The sequence below is a fragment of the Dermacentor variabilis genome, chromosome 10 (genome assembly GCF_050947875.1).
Source record: "Dermacentor variabilis isolate Ectoservices chromosome 10, ASM5094787v1, whole genome shotgun sequence".
NCBI lineage: Eukaryota > Metazoa > Arthropoda > Arachnida > Ixodida > Ixodidae > Dermacentor > Dermacentor variabilis.
This window is the reverse complement of record NC_134577.1, coordinates 121,652,933-121,676,774: the sequence shown is the minus strand read 5'-3', so window position 1 is coordinate 121,676,774 and position 23,842 is coordinate 121,652,933. Positions and strand designations below refer to the sequence as shown.

Below are 23,842 nucleotides of genomic sequence, written 5' to 3'. Positions count from 1 at the left end.
CGAGTGACAGGTACAGCATGGCTTGAACAAAGTGTCGAAGTGGGCAGAGAAAAATGGATTTAAAATCAGTCCTAACAAAAGTTCTTGTGTTTTTTTTACAAGAAAGAGAGGCCTGGTCCCGGCACCTTGCTTAGAACTGTATGGACAACAAATACCTATCAACGAAGAGCACAAATTCCTAGGTATTATACTTGACTATAGACTCACTGTCATTCCGCACATCAAATATCTGAACGAAAAATGTCTAAAAACAATGAACATAATGAAACTTCTATCCCAGACTACATGGGGTAGCGACAGGAAGTGTCTAATTAATCTCTACAAGAGCCTAATTCGGTCACGATTGTATTATGGTGCCATTGTGTATAACTCTGCCGCCCCAAGTGCGCTAAGGATGCTGGATCCTGTCCACCATCTAGGTATCCGCTTAGCCACTGGCACTTTCAGAACAAGCCCGATCGAAAGCTTTTATGCCGAATCGAATGAGTGGTCGCTCCACCTACAGAGATCATACATCAGCTTTACATATTTCCTTAAAGTGCACTCTAATCTTGAACATCCATGTTTTAATACCATTAACGATACGATGTGTGCTATACTTTTCTGCAATCATCCCTCTATAAGACAGCCTTTCTCACTGCGTGTGAAGGAGCTTAGTGATGAAATGCATGTTCCACTCCTTGAGCATCGCTTAATGCACCTAACCAAGCTATTACCTCCTTGGGACTGGCAGGTGATAGAATGTGACATATTCTTTCTAAATGTATCAAAGCATGCTCCAGAGGTCGAAATCCGAATGCATTTCCTAGGACTTCAGTACAAGCACTTGTGCACAGAGTTCTACACAGACGCTTCCAAGTCACATGCCGGAGTGTCCTATGCAGCCGTCGGTCCATCCTTCTTGGAATCCGATGTTCTGCATCCAGAAACAAGTATCTTTACGGCAGAGGCCTATGCGTTATTGTCGGCTGTAAAGCATATAAGGAAATCAAAACTCCAAGAAGCCTTTATATATACAGACTCCCTAAGTGTGGTGAAGGCCTTAATGTCACTCTGCAAATATAAAAATCCCATACTTACTGACGTCTATTCCGACCTGTGCAAAGCTTATCTATCTAACCAGCATATCATTATATGCGGGGTACCTGGGCATAGGGTGTGGGGACCCCTTTTGGGACCCCTGTCTCCTGTGCACGCGCGACTTGGGCCATTCGGCCGCGCGATCGCTGGGGACACGCAGTTCCAAGCCTCATTTTGGATAGCGTACATTCCCCGCGGCCGCGGGCGCCGGCGCGACGCAGAGCCTGCTGCTTGCGCGCGCGGCTCACGTTACGCCGTGCACCGCACGTAAGAACAGTGTCTGAGGAGCGGGCCCCTCTTGCCCTCTCTTCGGTTTCTCTCTCCTTCAGCATCGGAGGTGCACGGGCGCTTTCGCCCGGACAGATTGACTTTCGGTGCTCATGGCTGTCGGACGTGCGGACCTCCTTGGTCCCGCGCCCCTCTGAGCAAGGCGGCCCCCTTTTGTGTGGCGAACCTGCTCGGAAGAGCCAGCGTGGCGGAGCAGACTTCCCGGGAGCTTTCACCCGTAGTCTGCGACTGCCACCCCAGTGCCGTATTCTTGTATTGTACTCGCATTTTGTACGTAGCAGGGAATAAACCCCCATTCGTTGGTGCCACGGCTGGAGTCGTCTCTACGCCTTGCCGGTGAGTCAGCGAACCCACCGCGGCGCCCCTTTGCGTGCGCTGCGGAGTGGGGACGAGCTACGTGTCTCCTTAGACCTTAGCTAGCCGGGTCCGGACACGTTAGCCCGAAGCCCCACATATTTGGCGCCCAACTAGGTTTCGGCATGGCGTCGGAGCAGGCCCCTTTGCGGCCCCCGTCGCAGCCTGAGTCCTTGGTTGCGGACCTTCTGTCGTTTGAGGCAGCGGACAATGCTGTAAGCTTCAGGGATGCTCTTCGTGGCAACCCCATGCTATCAGATGCCAAGTGCGACCCCCTAGGGATGCCCATTGGTCAGTCCGTTCGCCCAGCGGCACCCTACGGTCCAAGCAGCGTGAGCCCTTTAACTGCTCAGCTGCTTCGGCGTTCTGCCGAGCAGGAGCCATCCCGCTCCGCCGGCGACTGCGATCCGCTATCCGGCCTCAGTTGGCCTGGAGGGCAACCTTTTCGCAGCACCGTCGGCCGACCTCCCATAGGCCCGCACGACATTTCTCCGCCGTTCGCTGGTCCCTTAGGGCCACGAGCGGGCACATCCCGGCAGGCACCCTGTGAGCCTTGCCCGGACCAATTGCCGCTGCACAACGCAGCCACGCAGTTGCTATCATCGCTGATGCAAATGGCGCAATCTCAGGCTAGCGTCAGGCCTCCCGTGGTGGACCCTAGTACCCCTAGGCCTGCCCTGCCGAGCATGTTCAAGGTACATATTCCGATGTACAGTGGTTACTCAGACCGCATGAGCGCTACGGAATACCTGGAGTCTCTATGCCAATACCAGAAAGTGATGAGGCTGGAAGACAGCGTGATTATAGGCACCATAGTGCCTGTCTCACTGACCGCCCAAGCTGCGCGGTGGTACCGCTTAGTCGGACAGCGCGCTCGTAGCATGGAGGAGTTTAGGACGCTGTTCAGCCATGAGTTCCTCCCTCCTGACTATGAGCGACGCATGCGGCGCGAGTTGGAGCTTCGAACCCAACACAGGGACGAATCTCTGCTCGAGTACGTGAGAGCCATGCAGGAGCTTTATCTCCTAGCAGAGCACTCGGCGTCGAACTCTGAGAAGGTGGAGCGGGTGATTCAGCAAGCCCATCCAACCTTCGCCGCTTACCTTCGAAACGGCCGGTTCCACGGCCTGGACGATTTGGCTGCTGAAGCGAAGCGTATTCAGGGTGACATTCTGGCCGCGCGGGCCTACCGCCCGCCGCCGCCAGCGTCGTTGTCCCTTGAACCCCGGTGCGCTTGGAACAGCGGCAACGTGCTTACGCCCGCCCTTCCGGCTAACCGACGCAACGGCAGCCCTCGTTGGAGAAACGGAGCGAGGCGCGTGGGAGCTCTCTGACCGCGCTCTTGACCCGTACTCGTATGCCAGGCGGGCGCACACAGTCGCCCAGCCCGGCCGAGCAAGAAACTGGGACCGCCGAAGCGGCCCGGCGGTGGAAACTGATACCAATGCCCACGCGGCGCAACAGAAACCACCGCCGGCGCGCAGCATGCCGCGAGCAGCTCCGCTTGCACGCAGCGTCATCTGCTACAAGTGCAATGAGACGGGCCACATTGCCCGGGAGTGCACAAACCGCCGCGCTACCAAAGGGCACAATCGCTCGACGGGAAACGGCGTGCGCCGCCGGTGACTCTGCCTTCGCCGGTGGTGCCTGAAACAAGGGGTTCCTTAGCCCCGATGGCGTGTAGGGTCGGAATTGATGACCCGTCGCCAGCCCCCTTCCTTGCGCTCACGATCGCTGGTCGAACATTTGCAGCGCTACTGGACAGTGGCGCCACAGCCTCACTGTTCGGGGAGGAAGTTTTGGCTCACTTACGCCGGCACTCAGTCCGGCTGCGAGCCTGCAACACCGCCTTCCATCTCACGAGCGGCGCGGCAGCGAGATTGGTTGTGCGCTGGGAGGAGCGTGTATGCCGTCACAGGTTCGTGTACCTCCCTGGTCTGTCCGTACCCGTGATAGTAGGCCGAGACTTTCTGGCCCGCACTGGGATCGTGATAGCCATTGCGAACAAAGCATACAGGGAGGGCCCTGGTGCGCCCCTGAAACCTTTTGCGCATTTCCCTGTCGCTTCGGTGGCACCTAGAGCCCCAGGCGCGACACCACGGCAGGAGGAGGGGCGAGTCCCGTTGACCCCCCAGGCTCCGGCTGCCACAAAACCCGCTGTACGCGGCCCCTCGTCGGCCAGCGAAGTGGGCAGAGCTCGTTGCGAGACTCATTCTCCCGAGCCGAGCACAGCGCTAGCGGATCGGATTTCATGTAATCCTACGATCGCAAGCGCGCGCGGCGGAACGAACCGCTCGCTGCCGCCTTTGCCTGGCAGTTGGTCGGAACGTGAGAAGGCGTGCCTGTCATCGCTGCTGAACCAATTTCACGCGATGTTTACAGATCGGCTGGGACGCATCACTCTTGTGCGACACCGGATGGACACAGGCGACGCGCTACCGTGGAAATGCAATCCCAGGCCCGTGAGTGTGGCCAAAAGGAAAGCTATCGACCTCGCAATGGACGAAATGATCGAGACTGTCGTAATCCGCCGATCTAATAGTCCGTGGGGTTCTCCGGTAGTGCTGGTCCCGAAAAAAGACGGCTCCCCTCGTCTTTGCGTGGACTACCGCCGACTCAATGAAGTCACTCCGAAGGATGCTTACCCTATGCCGAGCATTGACTCAATCGTGGCGAGCCTAGGTGGTGCACATTATTTTACCACTCTAGATGCTAGCCGCGGTTACCTGCAAGTGCAGATGGAGCCAAGGGACGCGGAGAAAACCGCTTTCACCTCACATAGAGGCTTGTACGAGTTCACTCGCATGCCCTTTGGCTGCTCGGGCGCTGCAGCGACTTTCCAGAGATTGATGGACAGAGTTCTGGGAAGGGCAAAATGGCAATACGCCCTAGCCTACCTAGACGATATTGTCCTCTTCTCTCGCACCTTTGAGGAACACCTCCGCCACTTGGAGGACATCCTCAGAAGGCTGCACGCTGCCGGGATCACTCTGAACCCGAAGAAAGCTCAGATCGCAGAGACCCGTGTCTCACTGCTGGGCTTTACAATAGAGCGAGGCCGTGTTTTACCGAGCGAGGACAAGGTCCGAGCTATCCTCGAGTACCCAACGCCGGCGAACATACAGGCCCTCAGACGCTTTTTGGGCATGGTGAATTACTACCGCCAATTCGTGCCCAACTGCGCCGCTCTACAGGCTCCCTTGACCTCGTTGTTGAGGAAGTCTACAAGCTGGAGCTGGGGTCCGGAGCAAGATGATGCCTTCAGGGCTCTCTCTAAAGCTCTTGTGGACACAGCCGAGCTGAAGCTGCCCGACCTGAACAGGGAGTTCGTAGTCCAAGCTGACGCGAGCGACCTGGGTATAGGTGCGGTGCTGCTCCAAGAACATGAGGACGTTCTTCGGCCAGTGGCCTTTGCCAGCCGGTCGTTGACGCCCGCAGAGCATAACTATTCCGTGACCGAACGTGAGTGTCTAGCGATAGTGTTCGCTCTGCGTAAGTTCGATCACTACGTCGACGGAGTGCCTTTTGTTGTTGAAACGGATCACATGGCGCTCACCTGGCTGAAGCGCTTGCGCGAGCCCTCAGGCCGCCTCGCGCGCTGGGCATTGACGTTACAGCGCTACAACTTTGTTGTTCGCTATCGGAAGGGGAGCAAAAACGTGGTGGCCGACGCCTTGTCGCGCGCCCCCGTTTCAGACCCGGACACCTTTGACCGGCACCCCTCCGCGACAACGCTTCCGAACGAAGCCGGAGCCCTTGTCTCCAAAGGCACGGAAGGAGCGAGTTCAGGCGGCTGTGCGGCCTATAAGCCGCCGTCGCCGGGCGAAAGTGCGTACCTGCTGGACCCTGTAACGTCCATGGGTATCACGTACAGCAGACGGGAGCTGCTGGAAGCTCAGCGGAAAGACCCATTTTGTCAGCAAATCGCTGACGAGATCGAAAAAGAGCACAGCTCCGAGAGGGAGCGAGGCGGCAACGCCGATGGGCGCAAATTGACAGCTGGTATTGCTGTTGGCGCCGCGTGCGACGCAGCTGGTATTGCTGCAGGCACGTTGGATTCGTATCTGCTGGATGCTGATGGAGTGCTCCTGCGCTATCTCCCATCTGAAGAGGCTCCTAATGAGTCCTTTAAGGTGGTGATCCCCGCAGTCTACGGAGGGCCACATTGAGCTATTTCCATGACTCGCGGTTGGCCGGACACGCAAGTGGCCGTAAGACTTATCTTAAGTTGTGCCGCTCCGCAACCTGGCCAGGCATGAAGCGTGATGTACTTCATTACTCTCGCTCGTGCCGCGTGTGTCAGAGTGTGAACACCCGTGGTGGCAAACCCCCCGGCCTCATGCAGCCGATCGACAGCCAGCTACCCTGGCAAATCGCGGCCTGTGATGTTATGGGACCTTTCCCAAGAAGCCGGCAAGGTCACACATTCCTGCTGGCCGTCACGGATCATTTCACGAAGTGGGTGGAACTATTTCCCCTTCGGAAGCTAACGGCACGCGTCATATGGGACAAGTTGCTCGAAGTATTCACCCACTTTGGCTTTCCGGCGGAGTTGATCACTGACAACGCGTCCTATTTCACGGCCAAGGTGTTCGTCTATGTCTGTGCAGCCTTTGGCATAAAGCACCGCAAAACGACTTATCACCCTCAGGCCAATCCCACCGAGCGGATGAACCGAAATGTGAAGCCCTTGTTCGCGGCCTTTGCCCGGCAACACAGGGACTGGGACGCCTGTCTCCGCGAGATAGGTTTCTCTTTGCGCACGTCGGTGAACCGTTTGACTGGGTACACACCCGCTTTCCTCAGTTGCGGGAGAGAGCTGCCAAACCCTATGGATCGCGTTCTGCGAACCGGCAGCGGGGCGAGCGCCGTTGCGTCGGGTCTCTCCGACTACGCGGTGCAAGTGCGCGCTAGAATGAGCGAGGCCCTTTCTCATGCCCGCACCAACCTGCCGAAAGCACGCGCTGGACAAAAAGCACAATACGACCGGTCGCATAGAGAGGTACATTATCAAGTAGGTGACCTTGTCCTCAGGCGCAATCATGTGCTGAGTGACGCAACAAAGGGCATCTCAGCCTCTCTGTCGGCCAAGTGGTCGGGCCCATACCGAGTGGAGACCAAAATGTCGCCTCTTGTGTATAAGCTGGTGGACTCAAACGGTAGACCATCCGGCGGTCCAGTGAACGTTTCTGACCTCAAACCTTTCGTTGCCAGAAACAGCAACTGGGAAGAGGAAGAGACACAGCAAGCGCAACCGAGCAAGACGGCGGATCTCAATCCGTGCACTCGCCGGTATAACTTGCGAAAACGCTCGTAGTCGCCGCTACTCGCTGGTAGGCAGAGGGACCTTATTCCCCACCGAGCTGGCAAGCGGAGAGGTGTGACTATAGCGTGAATGCACGCTTTAAAGCCGAAAAAAGGCACCCATTAGCCGAATAAGACGCTTTTTCGTAGTGCGCAGCTTCTGCTGAGGGCCGTGGTGAACCAAAGTGATCCGTGAGCCCGCCGGCGTGAGCTGTGAAAGCCAACCTAGCCGTTGCCTTACTGCTCGCGCCCGGTGAACTTTATCCTCCAGTGGCGCTCGAGTGCCATGAAAGGCACGGTTAGCGTTTCAGCGCTGGCCGGAGGGATGCATGAGGCTACCATAAGCCCAATATGCCCCTTTCCATGAGCCTCCTCCTTCCCTCTGGCAGCCGCCTGCAAAGGTGAATGCGCCAGAACGATGCGTGATTGGCAAGCTCACGGATGCAGTGTGAGCTTCGTGTTCTGCGTGTTCTGTCTGTGAACATTGTCAGCGGAAGGTGAGATTTGCTTGTAGTGTTATTATAATCGGAGTGCGATTAGTTGTGTGAAGTGTTGATTGTCAGTGTGGTGCCAGACGGACGCCAACAATGAAGCCGTCGCAACACGCCTCAAGGACGACGACCGACTTGCCCAGGTCTCGTGGGAGCCGTCGCCGCCGCCGCAGGTGCCTCCAGTCGCAAGCCGTTCGAGAGGCCACTGCGGTCACACTCGCTCCTGAGACCACAGCACGACCCATGGTGCAAGCTGGCACTGTTACCACCTCCGCATCCTTCCAGGTGCGGTCGTTGCCGGTGTCTCCACAGCCAGCTGCCCGTTTGCCTCCACGCCGCCATGTCGCTACCTGGGCCTTCCAATCCGGTTCCGAAGCACCACTTTGCTTCGTGTCGACGAAACGGTGGAAGGAGCAAAGAAAGGTGGAGAACCACATGAGCGGGCGAGAGATACCACGCATTTTCCGCGGCCGCACGCTGTCAGCCATGGTCGAGGCCTCGGGTGGAGTCGTCATGGCCTCGGACCCTTCGGCAGTGTACTGTGGCGTGTGCGGTGTGCTGCGGCTGTGTGCTGCCCATGACCCCAGCGCGGTGCACAAACTTCACGTGAAGGGGACGGAGCCAGCTGCCGAGGGGCCCGGGACAGATCCAGCCCCACAGGTGCTGCAGAACACGGACCCGGACGTCAACCTGGCCCTGCTGCGTTCCGTTGTCGGCGCTCTCGCTTCGGACCCTGTGTTCGCGGCAACCATCGCGGCAGCTGTGCAGCAGGCGACGGCGCTGGCGCCCCTCCACAACTTCGTCCTTTCTGCGGAAGCCGGAGGCACCGACCCCGCGAGCGAGAGTCTCGACTTCGACATTTTCGCTTGAGAAAATAAAACAGGTCAGACGTCAGCTTTGCCTTTGATTCCGGTCGGCTCCCTCATGGGCCGGCCCGAGTCTTCAGGAGGGGGGGATGTGGGGACCCCTTTTGGGACCCCTGTCTCCTGTGCACGTGCGACTTGGGCCATTCGGCCGCGCGATCGCTGGGGACACGCAGTTCCAAGCCTCATTTTGGATAGCGTACATTCCCCGCGGCCGCGGGCGCCGGCGCGACGCGGAGCCTGCTGCTTGCGCGCGCGGCTCACGTTACGCCGTGCGCCGCACGTAAGAACAGTGTCTGAGGAGCGGGCCCCTCTCGCCCTCTCTTCGGTTTCTCTCTCCTTCAGCATCGGAGGTGCGCGGGCGCTTTCGCCCGGACAGATTGACTTTCGGTGCTCATGGCTGTCGGACGTGCGGACCTCCTTGGTCCCGCGCCCCTCTGAGCAAGGCGGCCCCCTTTTGTGTGGCGAACCTGCTCGGAAGAGCCAGCGTGGCGGAGCAGACTTCCCGGGAGCTTTCACCCGTAGTCTGCGACTGCCACCCCAGTGCCGTATTCCTGTATTGTACTCGCATTTTGTACGTAGCAGGGAATAAACCCCCATTCGTTGGTGCCACGGCTGGAGTCGTCTCTACGCCTTGCCGGTGAGTCAGTGAACCCGCCGCGGCACCCCTTTGCGTGCGCTGCGGAGTGGGGACGAGCTACGTGTCTCCTTAGACCTTAGCTAGCTGGGTCCGGACACGTTAGCCCGAAGCCCCACAAAGGGAATCGAAGGTAACATTCTGGCAGACCAGATGGCCACGTCAATTGCATCCCCTGTTGTTAATACTACGTTAATGCTACGTTAATACTATGTTAATGTGGGATGCAGAAATAAATAACAAACTGCGTGTGATAAAGCCGCAGTTAGGTTCTTGGCCCTCCGCAACAATATCACGGCGAACAGATGTCCTATTCTGTCGTCTCGGAGAGGACACACATTTGGGACCCATCATTTTCTACTTACTGGAAGTGAACCTCCAACCTGTGGCAGATGTGGTGAGAGGCTGACCGTCCTCCTTGTGCTCCCGGAGTGTCGGGAAGTCACAACGGAGAGAAACATTTGCCGCTTGCATACCGTTATTACATCCCTCTACACCCGGCTATGTTTCTTGGTAAGGAACCGCTTTTTAACACCAAGGCAGTCCTCAACTTCTTAAATGATGTCGTTTTACATGTTATAAGCCCATTAAATTCGTAGGGCATCCTTGCTCCAGAGGATGCCACTGCGTTAACTGTTTTGCATAGCACATGCCTCCAGGCCCTTGTGTTTCAAGGGCTCTAAGGAGGTAGTAGTGCTCTAGCATATCTTATAACCTGATATATTTTACACATCGTATTATTCTTTTGAAATGCATTTCAATGTTCATAGTACACGTCATATGTCATCGCCATAATCTTATTATACAGATTTTCTTCACTTTAGAGCGACTATTTTTAAGTCCCCTTGAGAGCCACGACACGCCGGCTTCATAGAACTCATAATTACACTGCGAACTCATTACCACGGACATGGCGCTCTTTGGCCATACTTGGCCCTTGTGCCATTAAACATCAAACATTCATTCATTCATTCGGTGTGTAGAAAAGTGTTGCGAGTGCGATATCCCAAAAGAGGCACTTCATGTTGCAGGTAAGCCATCCAGATTAGCCGCCTGGTGTGACTTTACATGATTTTTAGATTCGTCACTGACACACCTTAGGAAGCAGGATACCCCACAGCATTACATAATACAAGAGTTCTGCACAGTACAAGAAGCATCCGCACTTACAGTTTTATACAAATGGTTCGAGGACACGATTATGCCTTATATAGGGAACCTGGGAACGGACTGTTATACTCCTGCTGGTCGTTTGTTTTCACAGCCGAATGTTATGTTCTGTGAATGGCAGCGCAAGAAGTTGTAACTAGAAAATACAAAAAAGCAGTCGTTTTCACTGACTCTCTAAATGCTCTTAAAACCCTCAATTTAAGATCCGAGCAAGAACCTCTCGTTGGCGACATCCTACACACACTGTCATGCATAAATCGAAACCACTCGATTCTTTTCTGCTGGGTCTCAAGTCATGTTGGGATCCTGGGAAATGAAAAGGCAGATATGTGTGCTGCTAATGCGAAACACAAAACTGTATCTAAAATAAAGGTACCCTTGAGGGAGGGGCTACAAGCTATTTGCAGAGCACTTATTAACAAATGGCAGTGTCAGTGGAACCTGAAAAATAATAACAAATTGCACCTTGTCAAACCTGTGCTAGGTGAATGGAAAAGCTGCTTCCACCAAGAACACTTCACTGAAATAATATTGGCCATGCTCCGAATGGGGCACACACACCTTACACACAATTATCTACTCAGAAAGGAAGCACAGCCGATATGTGATAAATGTCAAGAACCAATTACAGTTCTACACATTCTAATTACATGCCCACATATCAAAAGACAAGACACTTCCACGATCTATACGTATTGCACGTACCACTAAACCCCACTCATTTTGGGAGACGATTCACTTGTTCCTTTAACAGATGTAGTGAATTTTTTAGGTGAATTAGGCTTTCTCAACAGACAATAACTAATACCGGTTTTACTATTTCTACCATTGACTTTCTAACACCCTGTGTCTGGCACAGCATAGCCTTAGTTGCTTTTGCGCCAATAAACCAAATTTAACTAATCGTAATACTGCATGTAGGCTTCACCCCTTAACACCGATGTATTGAGCCAAAGCTTAGTTTCGGGAGCCGGCATTATGCAATGCATCGTGCTTTCCACGCTTCGAAGCCTTTGGCAAGGATTATAAAGGCTGATTTGGTGCCATAGCTAACAGCGACAAATTGTTTAAATGAAAAACATGGCACCGAACAGCAAAGAGCTTGGTCGAAGTGGCTAGGCCTAGAGTTGCCGCGGTGGTGGCTACGGCTGCCAGCGGATCTGCATGCAAGAGGGCCTGTCCGAGGTGACGAGATAATAAAAATGTCAGCGGTGGTGGCTTCAATCAATGCCGTTTCAGACCTGCGGTCATGGCAAAAAGTCCGAAAAATCGGACACACTTGTATATTGCATCTGTGGGGTACCATGGCGGTGCTGCAAAGGCGTCTGATTTATCGGGTATGTCCAAAAAATCTGGCGTCCAGAAAATGGATTGTTGACTGTATTAGGCAGTAAACAAACTTTTGACCATGAGTCTGTCAACACTTCGAAAAGCACGAATATTACAGCTGCTCTCGAAGCAAATATTGAATACAGTAATATTCGAAAATGCTATTTGAACGTCCCAATACTCGCACAGCACTATTCAAACAACATCGCCCCTGCCACTTAGCCCCCGACCAACCCTGCACCTGATCCGTCCAACCCATCTGATGAGCTAGCCTCTGAGCCTGTGTGCGACCTCTGCACATTGCCAACTCCGCTGCCTCCGACCGTGCCAACTGTCACCACTGCGTGCACAAGCCACGGTCGTCTGCGACCCCAGAGATCAATTATGCTATATCTCCAGCGGTTAGTGTAGTCCTTGGTGCTGTTGGCACAAGTCACTCAGCCTGCTGAATCCTTCCAAATCTTCACCTATGCTACCTCTGCAGACGTTCGCACCTCGTCGCTGTACGCCTCCCGGCCTGATCTCGTTCCCAGATTTTACGATGCCCCATTGGCAGCTACACCGCATCCCACGTCAGACATCCTCACCGAATGACCAGGCACTCCTATGAGCCTTACACTTTCCCGCCCAGCCAGTGGCTCGCTCACTATGCACCCCGTCGCCAGCTATGCCTGATCGTGCTTGCCTCCTGACAGGGTGCGTGAAGTCCACCTTCAACGGACGCATCATGGCCTGTCCAGCTCTTCGACCGAATTGCTCGTGTGCACACACACTACATGCTGTGCAATAATGCGGTCATTGATGCACGGCCGGCAACGCTCGCAGAAGCACCGTCAAGCCACCATTCGTCTCGCAATTTTCACCATTCCTATGTCCTCAAGCTGCATGTGCCGAGCGTCATCTCGTCAATTTGGCACGCTTCTCTCGACAGGATCCGTTCAAGTTCCTCAGTCGTTACGGTGCACCCAGTGTCGCCCGTCTGAGCTCTGTGGTATTGAGTTGATGCCTTTCACGCTGACTACTTAGACTAACCACAGACCCTTTTCTCATGCGTTCACACTAGCCATTTTGCTTTTCCGCCTGGGTGGTAGGTCCTGTTGCCCCCACTAACGCCGCAACGCAGGGGTGCTAAGGTCGTCGCTCTCAGCCGTGCCTTGGTTAAAGAGGAGGAAAATAAAACTGGGCGGCATGTGCTCGATGCACAAGCAGGGCACGTGCGTTGCTGTTCTAGAAGCATGCTGCACTGGTCCTCTTGGTTGTGCTCTCCGTGGGGACCACTCGATTCTTGACACTGGCTCTCCCTCCTTTGCTGGTTCTTGATGTGCAGGCGGGCAAGTTGTCATGCTTCTTCGGCATGCTACAGATAGACAGCGATGTCGAGATTTTCTTTGTTGGTAACATGTGGCAGCATGGTGATGGGTTCCTTCTGTAAACCAGTTTGAACAGTGTGATCTGTGTTGTTTTTTGCACCATCATCTTGTGTGTGAAGGTTACATAGGAAAGGACAGCATCCGAGGTGTTGTATTCGACATCGATGTGCATGGATAACATGGCGAAGGTCTTATTCAGGCTCTCTGTAAGGCCATTCGTTTGCAGGTGGTTGCCTTGCGGTTACTTGTCTGGCTGTAGTTCTGACGACTGGTCCAGAAGTTGTGCGACGGGTTCAAATCAATATCCCAGTGGGCTGCAGGTACGTGTGGATCAACGACGACATCCGGTGGCGACAAAAGAGCACCACATGTCCCGCGAGACCGCAGAAGAAGCATGTCAGCCGATCTTCCCGTGTACACCATGAATCTTGCTACTGAGGGGGCATTTCAGGCACAGGGAGGAGTGCTGGGCACGGTGGCAGCATCGGGTAGGGAAGCGTCGTTGGTCTAGGACGAGACACGTTATCATAGTACATCAGCAGCATGGCAATTGAAGCGTGCTGGTAGGCTGGCGGAAAAGCCTTTGCAACCTGCTTGCGGATGGCCTGCTGCACGGCCGAGGTTAAAGGTTGGACAGGGTCCTGGCTGAGAGGGAGCTGCGAGACCTGGTGATCCACCTCTCCACGAATGAAGTCTTTCATCTGAGGCAGCGGAGACCCAGCATCAGTCTGTCCGGGAAGAGTCGCCAAACTGGAAAGGAAGGCCACGTGAGAAACAGTTTGGAGGGCGAGCGCTCATTGCAGGCGTAATTCATCGAAGCTTTGGCAGTAGGTGACTACTGCTGCAACAGCAGTAGGATTCTTAGCCAGGAGCATTTGAAGAGCGTTGTCTTGAATGGCCTTGAGGATTTGTTTAATCTTCTCTTCCCTAGTCATCGTTTGGCTCATTCAGTTGCAGAGATCTGTGACGTCCTCAATATAACTAGTGAAATTCTCACCCGAGCTGTTGCGCTCGTTGGCAGAGGTGTGTGTTTGGTGCGGAGCTTTCGCATGGCCGGACAGCTGAATAACTTCAAGAAAGCAATCTTAAAGTCACTCCGTGTCAAATATTCGCTAAAAGTGCAAAATATACATGTGGTGCACTGTGGCTGAAAAAGGTCCTCAAGTTTATTTGCTCTAAAGTGCGTAAAATGCAAGTATATACATATTAAAAAAAAATTACAGTGGTTGATCATGTCTGCGATGACAATAGATGTTTCATGAGATATGGATGATCAGTAAAATATGCAATGGCTGTAGCACTAGTGCCTCAGCAAGGCCTTGAAAGCAAGGGCTGGGAGGCACGTGCTCTAGAAAATGGTTTCGTTGCAGCTACGACCTTCAGGTGGAGGCAGTGCTACAACACTCGTGTCCTCTTATTTCCTGCATCATGCCGCATCTGCCATTGTCTTTCAACACAGAGGGACAGAGTAAACTTAATCTAGAAGAAACAAGCCAACCTAGGCGCAGCAGAGTTAAAAGCAGACGAATTGAAGCTGGTGCTCACAAACAAATATGCAGTTTTAGAACAGGAAGATGAAGATAACATAGAGGTAATGAATGAAACCATAACTAGGCTGGTTTTAGAAGCAGCATTTGAAGTGGTAGGTAAGACACCAAGGCAACAAGTTGGTAAGCTCTCCCAAGTAACGAAGGACCTAATAAAGAATCAACAAAGCATGAACGTGATCAAATATAAGTCGCTGAACTGCCCGAGCTGATAAATAACAAAGAAATATGCGATATTTTAAATTATAACGTCGGACAGATTGAGAAAGCAGTTAAAAATGAAAACATGAAATAAATGTGAAAGAAACTTGGCATAGGAAAGAACAAAATGTATGCAGCAACATTGGGGACAAATTGCAACAAATCATTGAGGACCTTAACAGAGAAAGTGTAAGGGTGGGGCTGAAGATTAATATGCAAAAGACAAAGATAATGCTCAATAGCCTGGCAAGGGAACCAATCAGCCTTTAGAGTCTGTGAAGGCATACGTATACCTAGGTCAGTTACCCACAGGGCGCCCTGATCATGAGAAGAAAATTTAAAGATGATAAAAATGGGTTGGTGTGCATAAGGCATACACTGCCAGATCCTGACTGGAAGCTCACCACTGTCATTGAAAAGAAAGGTGTACAATCAATGCATTCTACCAGTGCTAACATATGGGGGCAGAAAGTTTGAGGTTGACAAAGAAGCTCGAGAACAAGTTAAGGACCACGCAAACAGCGATGGAACGAAGATTGTGAGGCCTAACGTTGAGACAACAGGAAGAAAGCAGTATGGATCACAAAGCAAACGGGAATAGATGATATTCTAATTGACACTAAAACAAAAAACACGGAACTGGGCAGGCTATGTAATGTGTAGGATAGATAACCGTTGGACTCTTAGGATTACAGAATGGGTACCAAGAGAAGGGAAGTGCAGTCGAGGACGGCAGAAAACTAGGTGGGATGATGAAGTAAGGAAATTCGCAGGTGCTAGTTGGTATCGGTTGGCTCAGGAAAGGAGTATTTTTAGATTGCAGAGAGGGGCCTTCGTCCTGCAGTAGACATAAAGAAGGCTGATGATGATGATGCAGTGAAAAACAACCAGGCTTATTTCATCAGCAATGTCGATATAGTAAAGGCAGCAGAGGACTACTATACTTGCCTGTACTGTGCTCAGAGCAGTAACACAACCTTGATTGGAAGTAGTGATGAACAAGATGCAAAAGTTATGTGTGTAACTAGTGATGATTTAATCAATGAAGGGCATATTATACATTAAAATCTTGCAACTTTTGATGCACCATACCTCATGACTTCAAGTGTGCCAGAGCGTTGGAAGAATGCCAAATTATACTTCTAATCCATAAGGAGAGAGTCATAAAAAAATGACAAGTTATGGGCCTGTCAGCTTGCTTTCAATATTGTACAAAATATTCACCAAGGTAATTTCTAGTGGGAATATGCAACGCTTGACTTCAATTGACCGCATTTCATTTCGACTCAATTAGACCACCTCCATAAAGTACACTACTGTGCAAAAATAACACTTTTGTACATTCATTCATGCCCCAGACTTCCGATGTGTGGAATCTCCTTCCCGCAGAGACAGCCACTATCAAGGTCCATTATCTCTTCAAGAATGACCTAGATAACATTGTTTAACTAGAAAGCATACTGCATTTTCTTTTGAGCCATGTAGTTTTCGTCTTTGTTAGTGTTTCTACTTTTTAACCATTCCCCTCTTTAATGCCCTTGGTCCTGAGGCTGTATTAAATAAATAAATAAATCTACAAAGAGAATAGGCTAACTTCAGGAAGGGGTATTCTACAATGGATCACATCCTTGTCATGAATCAGGCAATTTGGAGTACAACCAACCTCTCTGTATGGCTTCCACAGATTACTAAAAGAGGTTTGATTCAGTATTAGCGCCGAGGTCGAGTGGCACCCTCTCGCTTGTGACATCGGAGGGGGGACTCTGCTTCCACGCAGCGTGCTCGCTCGCTACGTGAAGGCAACTTGGTGCTGTCAGCCGACCTGCTCTGCTCTGCTCGAGGACACTGCTTCCTGCGAAATCGAGCAGAGTTGCTGTAGTCACGACGCAAAGTGTGGATTGCCTCTGGTGTCGTCTGCTATACTCAACAGTGTATACATTTGCCTGTACGGCGTTGGTTACTCGTCATTACTGTTTTGTCGTGAAACCCTCATAGTGATTTCTACAAAGGTGCAATGAAATGTTCGCAGGTATTCCTATGTGTTCTTTTTAAAGCGAAGCTGTATATGGCTAGGTACTGAAAAAAATTGCGTGCGTCTATCCAGCCATGTAGATCGAGAATTTCTCCTCATACATGGGCAGATACCAAAGATAGTGCAATACCAGGTCGACCCACGGTGGAGGTGAAGCAGGCTTTAAGCACTTCTGCACTTTGACCTGCATTGGCCATATCTACGTTCGCACCGCCCTCTCTTTATCGGTGTTCCAAGCACTTGTGTATCTCCTTTCCTTCTGCTCTCCCATGGTGCCGGTCCCGTAAGCGTGCTGCACAGCAGGACCGCAACGCAGAAAGGAATGCGAACCGTCCATGTGGCCCTGATCCCGCAAACTTTCACAGGAGCAACGGCCAGGTTTCAGAAGGAGTTTGTGGTGAACCAATTTTGTGTAGCCTGTGTTGTGTTCGACCTCTGGCGGTTTTCGAGTCACCTAACAACCATTACAGCACTGCGAGACGTCGACTAACGCCTTGGCTACAGCGAAGCAGTGTATGCCTTCGGAGTGTGGTGAGGTGCACGTCTGTTCTACGTGCCAGGATTCGTTAGTAAAAAGTGTTGTGCCGCGTTTTGCAACAATACATGGGCATGTATATTCCCCCGGTGCTTTATCATCTTCCGAGGCTCAACATCGTGGAGGAGCGACTAGTCGTGCCTCACCTTCCATGTATGTGCATATGGCGTTTGAAGCACGGCAATGGACACTTCACCATTAAGAGGCACACATACACATCTTCGCTGGTCATCCGCCTTCACAGAGCGGAATGGCACTGAGTTTTTTTTATACATGTGTATATAGAACGATATCTTTCATCATCATCAGCAGCAGCAGCCTGGCTACACCCACTGCAGGGCAAAGGCCTCTTCCATACTTCTCCAACTCTTTATTATTTATTCATACACTGATAAAGTGATGTCTTCTGAGTTGTCTCTGGGTGTTTTAAAGTGCGTTGAACAGAAGTAGTCCTATGCTAACCTAAACAAACTATTTTTGCATTAGAAAGTGGTAATGAGATTTACTGGCAAGAAGATAGTGTAAAGAATGCTTGATGATTGCAAAACATGATAGAGCGTGGTGCAACTAATGTTTGAGATAAACTGTTTGTCACTGAAAAAGTTAAGCTTTCTTATTGGTCAGAAAAAGTTTATATATAGAACACCAAGTGACTGGAATTATGAGCAAAATTTAAAATTGGTATTAACTACAGTGCCATTTAGCAGACACAAAATTTTATGAATGAGTCCTGCTATAGTGCGTTATTTCAGAAACTACGTAGACTCTCATTTACTCGCTCAGCGCAATGTTTTATGACTGAGTCTCGAGATCTCTTCCCTGCCCGCGAGGATTGTGGTTATACGAAATTTTTTTCATTAGAACGATACTGATATTCTAGGATTTTACGTGCAAAAACCACCATATGGTTATGAGGCATGCCATAATAGAGGACTTCGGTTTCATTTTGACCACCTGTGGTTCTTTAATGTGCTCCTAAATTTTCTGTATATGCGAGTGTTCTTGCATATCTCCCCGACCTAAATGCGGCCACCGCGGCCGGGGTCAAATCGGCGACCTCTAGCTTAGCAACGCAAGGCCATAGCCACTGGCCTACCACATCGGGTGGTTTGGATGTAGCAGATACACTAAATATACAATGTTTGTTGTCTTCCTAATGCTGTCATTTATGAATTAAAACTGGAAAGAAATACAGAGAGTGGTTGGAGAGCGCCGCGCTACGCGAGACGCAGTCAGAGTGCAAGAAAATGCGAGAAAACAAAGCTATTCTATAGCTGGAGTGCAGCTGGCGACAAAGGCGGGACCCCCAACTGACGTCACCGGTGCATCGTTTGCAGCACTGCCATCAGTTGCGCACGAGGCTAATAGATAGCAGCAGTTATGAAGATATTGCCTAACAGAGGAGTACAGGAAGTATACCTGAATATCTTGGCAAATATCTACAAATACACCACAGCTAGCTTAATCTTTCACCCACAAAGCATCCTCTACAAGCAATACACACAGTGCATGTGTGTATTTGAAATATTAATACGGAATGTCAGAAGTAGTTCAAGGGCCCTTTAAGACATAGTATACCTTTTACATGTGACAGGAAGGACATTTTTTGGTGGGTTATTTACCATTTATTTATTTAATTTATTTATTTCATAATACCCCTAAAGGCCCTCGAAGGGGTATTACACAGGGAGAACCGACACATGAAAAAAGGCGAGCTTTGCGCATTATGGAAAAAAACTAAAGTAACAAAAGTTACACAAAAATTTTTCAAGAAAAACACAAAAGTTACTATGCAAAAGTATGATGTCTAGCAAAATACACAAGTAAAACAAAATACAAAATACATTAGTCAAGTGAAACTCAGATAGAAAATACAAAACTGTCTGAGAAAACAAAGCAAGGGAATTAAATAGACACAATGTAAAAGAAGTAAAACAAGGTGTTGCTCGAAACTGCGTCAGTTGTACCTTAACGAATTGGTGAGACATGAATACACTTGTACAATGTGCACGCAGAATGGGAAGACAAATGATCAAAACAATATATACACTGAGCAATGTATGAAGAAACAGTACATGATGGATATTTACACGTAACTATTGTGTAAAAGTTCTTGAAAGGTTATGTAATAGCAATGTGTGATGGTAGGTTATTCAATGCAACAATTGTTCGGGAACAAAGGAGTTGGCATAGTTAGCTGAGCGACAACTGATGCATTTTATCTTCAAGATATGGCTGTCGCTGGTTCGAAGATATGGTGAAGGTGCGGATGATGATAAAGTTTGTGCAGCAGCGAGAGGTGGGCAATTCTGCGGCGATGAGATAAGTCGTCAAGCTGAGCGCGAGCTTTTAGTGCTGAAATGCTAGTATAGGGGGGTGAATAATCAGAAAAAATGAAACGGGCCGCGTGGTTTTGCAGTGATTCGATTTCTTGGGTGATATATGTTTGACAAGGATCCCAGATGGCTGATGCATACTCGATTTTGGGGCGTATTAACCTGATGTACGCTAGTCTGCGTAGTTTAGCTGGAGCATGCTTAAGGTTGCCTTTGAGGAGGCCTAAGGAGCGGTTAGCTGATGCCAACGCCAGGCGGATGTGATGATGCCACGTTAAATCAGACTGTAAGTTCAATTATGTTGTTATAAACTACATACGATATTGGAATACGGTGGTTGCGCCTAGTAAATGATAATAACTTTGTTTTAGCTGTATTAAGAGCCATCAACCATGTTGAACACCATGTGTTAATGTCGCTAAGATCGGTTTGAAAAATACCTTTGTCATTGTCGCATGAAATTAATTGATATATTACGCAGTCATCGGCAAAAAGTCTGATGTGGGAAGACACACAGTTAGGCAGGTCATTAATATAGATTAAGAAAAGTAAAGCGCCAAGAACGCTGCCCTACGGAACACCGGAGGTTACTAACCGTTACTTACCATTACCCATGTCTCGCACTAACCTGTGTGTTAAGGCAAGTTCCGCTTGATCATTGCTATTGCAGATCTCACAATACAAAACGCAGTCATCAGTAAATAAACATATTGACACGTGGACGTGTTTATCTTTTTCGGGTGAGCGGTTTTCACCGTCGAACAAATGTTATCGCTCAGCGTGAGACGCGTTTGCATGTATCGGAAGTTTCTGGAATGTTATCGATGGTTCTATCTGCTGTTGTCACCGAACCTTGTGTAATCCGATGGCATGTATGTGCAACGCGAATGGTGTAGAACTTTCTGGAGAACACGCGGGCACCAGTGATTTCTTTGGAACATTCAATGGCTTGTGCATAAAAGCTGACGCGTTTGACCGGCCGATCAGATTTTCAATGATCGCCGACTGTATTCACTGCTATCATTGTTCTTTGAGTGTAGCCTGCTCTTGAGGGCACAAGTTCGCCCAATAAAAGGCTAGTTTCGTCAATCACAGTTTTGCTGCCTTCTTTACAGTCACTACTACGTGACATCTGGTGGAGGTGCTGTACGTTCTTGTACCGAACGCCCCCACAAAGCCCCCAGGCCCGAAACGCCAAGAAAACACCAATGTCGCCCAAGACCAGCTAGCTAGCCGCAGACTGCAAACTGCAAGGACTGCCCCCGGAACACAGACTTCTGCCTGATACGACCAGGAAGACTGTGGCCAACTCAACAACCACAATGGCAGCCCCAGCGTCCCCCATCGTGCTTCAACAACCCAGGGAGCCCCATAATTTCCATGGAGCTTTGTTGGAGAAACCGGAAACCTGGCTCGAATCCTTTGAAAGGACCTCAACCTTCAACAACTGGACCTCTGAGTGTAAGCTACGCCATGTGTATTTCTCCTTGGAAAATGCCGCAAGGACTTTGTTCAAGAGCCGGGAGTCCACCCTTACAACGTGGGACCTGTTCGGCCATAACTTCCTGAGAACCTTCACAGGCGTTGTTCATAAAGAAAGGGCCAAAGTTCTGCTTGAAACCCAATGAGACCATCGCCATCTTCACGGAAGGGCTGACCTGTCTTTTCCGGCACGCCGACCCGGAAATTTCCAAGAAGAAAAAATCCACTTCTTTATGCGAGGTGTCAATCAAGAACTTTTCGCCACACTGATCCACAACCGACCTGAAGACCGTAGCTGAGTTCTTGACAGAGGCAACGACAATTGAGAAAACTCTGCAAATGCGCACTAGGCACTATAACCACCAAGTGCTCACGCCGCAGTGCGCGGCGTAAGTTCGCCCCGAGTCCGCCCCGGCTTGCAGAAGACAGCTGCCATCGCAAAGTTCCCGCAGCCCATCGACAAAAAGGCAGTGCCTAGATTCCTTGGCATTTGTGCCACTGCAGGTGCTTTGTCAAGGACTTTTCACGCATCGCTGAGCCGCTGACACGACCAACTAAATGTGATGTCTAGTTCAAATGGGAACCGCCGAAGGCCGATGCATTTCAAGAACTCAAACGATGCATGCAGTCGCCACCAGTGCTTGCGCACTTCAACAAGGACGCCGGTACCAAAATCCACGCTAACGCCATTAGCCTAGGTCTTGGTGCCATCCTAGTCCAGAGGAAAGACGGACTTGAACAGGTGATAGCTTACGCTAGCCAGTCGCTGTAAAAAGAGGAAGGCAATTATTCTATGACCAAAAAAGAATGTCTCGTCATCATTTGGGCTACAGCAAAATTCTGCTCTTTCCTATATGGCAGGCCATTCAAAGTCGTCAGCGACCACCATGCGTTGTGTTGGCTAGCGATATAAAGGACCCTTCAGCACGGCTGGCGCGGTGGAGCCGCATGCTGAAAAACATAACACCACTGTACCCTACAAGTCCGGACAAAAACACTCTGATGCTGATAGCCTATCACGCGCCCCCATTGACCCGCCGCCACAAGATGTTGAGGGAGACGACGCCTTCCTTGAAATAAAAAGCGCGGAACACTTAGCTGAACAGCAACGAGCAGACGTGGAGCTAAAAAGTCCTGTTGAGTATTTGGAAGGGAACACCGAAGTTGACCCTAGTGCACTTCAGCAATTATTGTCTTCGTTCTTGCTTGAAAACAACCTACTTGTAAAGAAGAACTTCTCACTAGTCTGAACCAACCACATTCTTGTTGTTCCCTCAGTGCTGCGTCTAGAAGTACTGCACGCCCTACATGACGATCCGACTGCTGGACGTCTCGGATTCTCCCGGACACTATCGAGGATACAGCAAAGGTGTTACTGGCCACGCCTGACTCCCGACGTCGCCTGTTATGTCAAAACATGCCGAGAGTGTCAGCGACGGAAGAGGCCACCGACAAAGCCAGCAGAATTACTACAGCCTATCAAGCTTCCTTGCCGACCATTTCAGCAGATCGGGATGAACTTGTTGGGACCCTTTCCGACGTCAACATCTAAAAATAAGTTGATCGTCGTGGCGATGGACTTCTTTACCTGCTTCGCTAAAATGAAAGCTCTGCCGCAGCGCAGTCAAAGCGGCGAATTTCTTTATAGAATACATCCTGCTGCGACATGGTGCCCCATAAGTCCTCATCACCAACAGTGGAGCGGCCTTTACAGCGGAGCTCACCCAAGTCATTCTCCAATACAGCCAGACAAGCCAGAGGAGGACAATTGCGTACCACCCGCAGACGAATGGTCTTACGGAGTGCCTGAATGAGACCTTTGCCAACATGCTAGCTATGTATGTCGATGGGGAAAACAAGACCTGGGATGCCGTCCTGCCCCACGTAACCTTCACTTACAACATGAAGGTGTAAGAAACAACATAGATCCCACCATTCAAGCTGGTTTATGGCAGGAACCCGATGACAATTCTCGACGCCATGCTGCCGGACATCACCGACGAAGAAAATCTTGCCAACGCCACCTATCTCCAGCGCGCCGAAGAAGTCAGACAGCTCTGCCCGCCTGCGGATCAAGAACCAACAGAGGACCGACAGCCAACACTACAACCTTCGATAACGCCCAAATTCGGACCCAAATACGCCGATGAGGACTTAGGGAGGAGCTTTTACGCTGCTATTTCGGATTATACAAGATCATCTGACACATTAGCGCACTCGACTATGAAGTCGTACCAGACAGCATTTCGCTATCACAGCAGCGCCGCTCATGACTTGAAATAGTCGACATTGTGCGACTTGAGCCGTTGTACCAGCGCTAATGAAATTTGAGACATTGTTTTCCTGGGGGCGGGGGGCTGTGTTACTTTGGGCTTTGTTTCTTTGATAAATGTCCTTTGGTGTTTCGCTCTCCTGTTATATTTGTAGCATCAGGATGATGGTTTTTGAGAGGGGGGCTTTAACACGCGGACTTGCTTATCTTTTTCGGGTGAGCCCTTTTCACCGTCTAACAAATGTTATCGTTCAGCGCAGGATGCGCCTGCATGTATCGGAAGTTTCTGGAATGTTATCTATGGTTCTATCCGCTGTCTTTGTCACAGAACTTAGTGTAATTTGATGGCATGTATGCGCGATGCGAATGGTATAGAACTTTCTGGAGGACACGCGGGCACCAGCGATTTCTCTGGAAGGCTTGATGACTTGTGTATAAAAGCCGACGTGCTTGGCTGGTATATCAGATTTTTGACGATCACCGACTGTGTTGGCCGCTATCGTTGTTCTTTGAGTGTAGCTTGTTTTTGAGGGCAGAAGTTTGCCCAATAA

General features: G+C 50.6%; 2 protein-coding genes across 4 annotated transcripts in view; both read left to right on the top strand.

Annotated features, from left to right (window-relative positions):
- The window catches only part of LOC142560931 (uncharacterized), a 122,711-nt gene that overhangs the window by 97,372 nt on the left and 1,497 nt on the right, over positions 1-23,842 (top strand). Inside the window, exon 2 of one of the 3 annotated variants that reach the window (XM_075673355.1) lies at positions 7,661-8,444. The exons of 1 other annotated variant lie outside the window; for it this stretch is intronic. In XM_075673355.1, coding sequence (XP_075529470.1) covers positions 7,761-8,387 — 627 coding nt within the window. In that variant the 5' untranslated portion in view covers positions 7,661-7,760 and the 3' untranslated portion in view covers positions 8,388-8,444. Of the gene's footprint in view, positions 1-7,660; positions 8,445-23,842 lie in introns of those variants that run through there. One more of the 3 variants, XM_075673357.1, reaches the window with a different exon arrangement.
- Positions 1,801-3,080, top strand: LOC142559691 (uncharacterized). Its single transcript, XM_075671254.1, has one exon. The coding sequence runs from the start codon at positions 1,848-1,850 to the stop codon at positions 3,054-3,056; it is 1,209 nt and encodes a 402-aa protein (XP_075527369.1). The 5' UTR covers positions 1,801-1,847; the 3' UTR covers positions 3,057-3,080.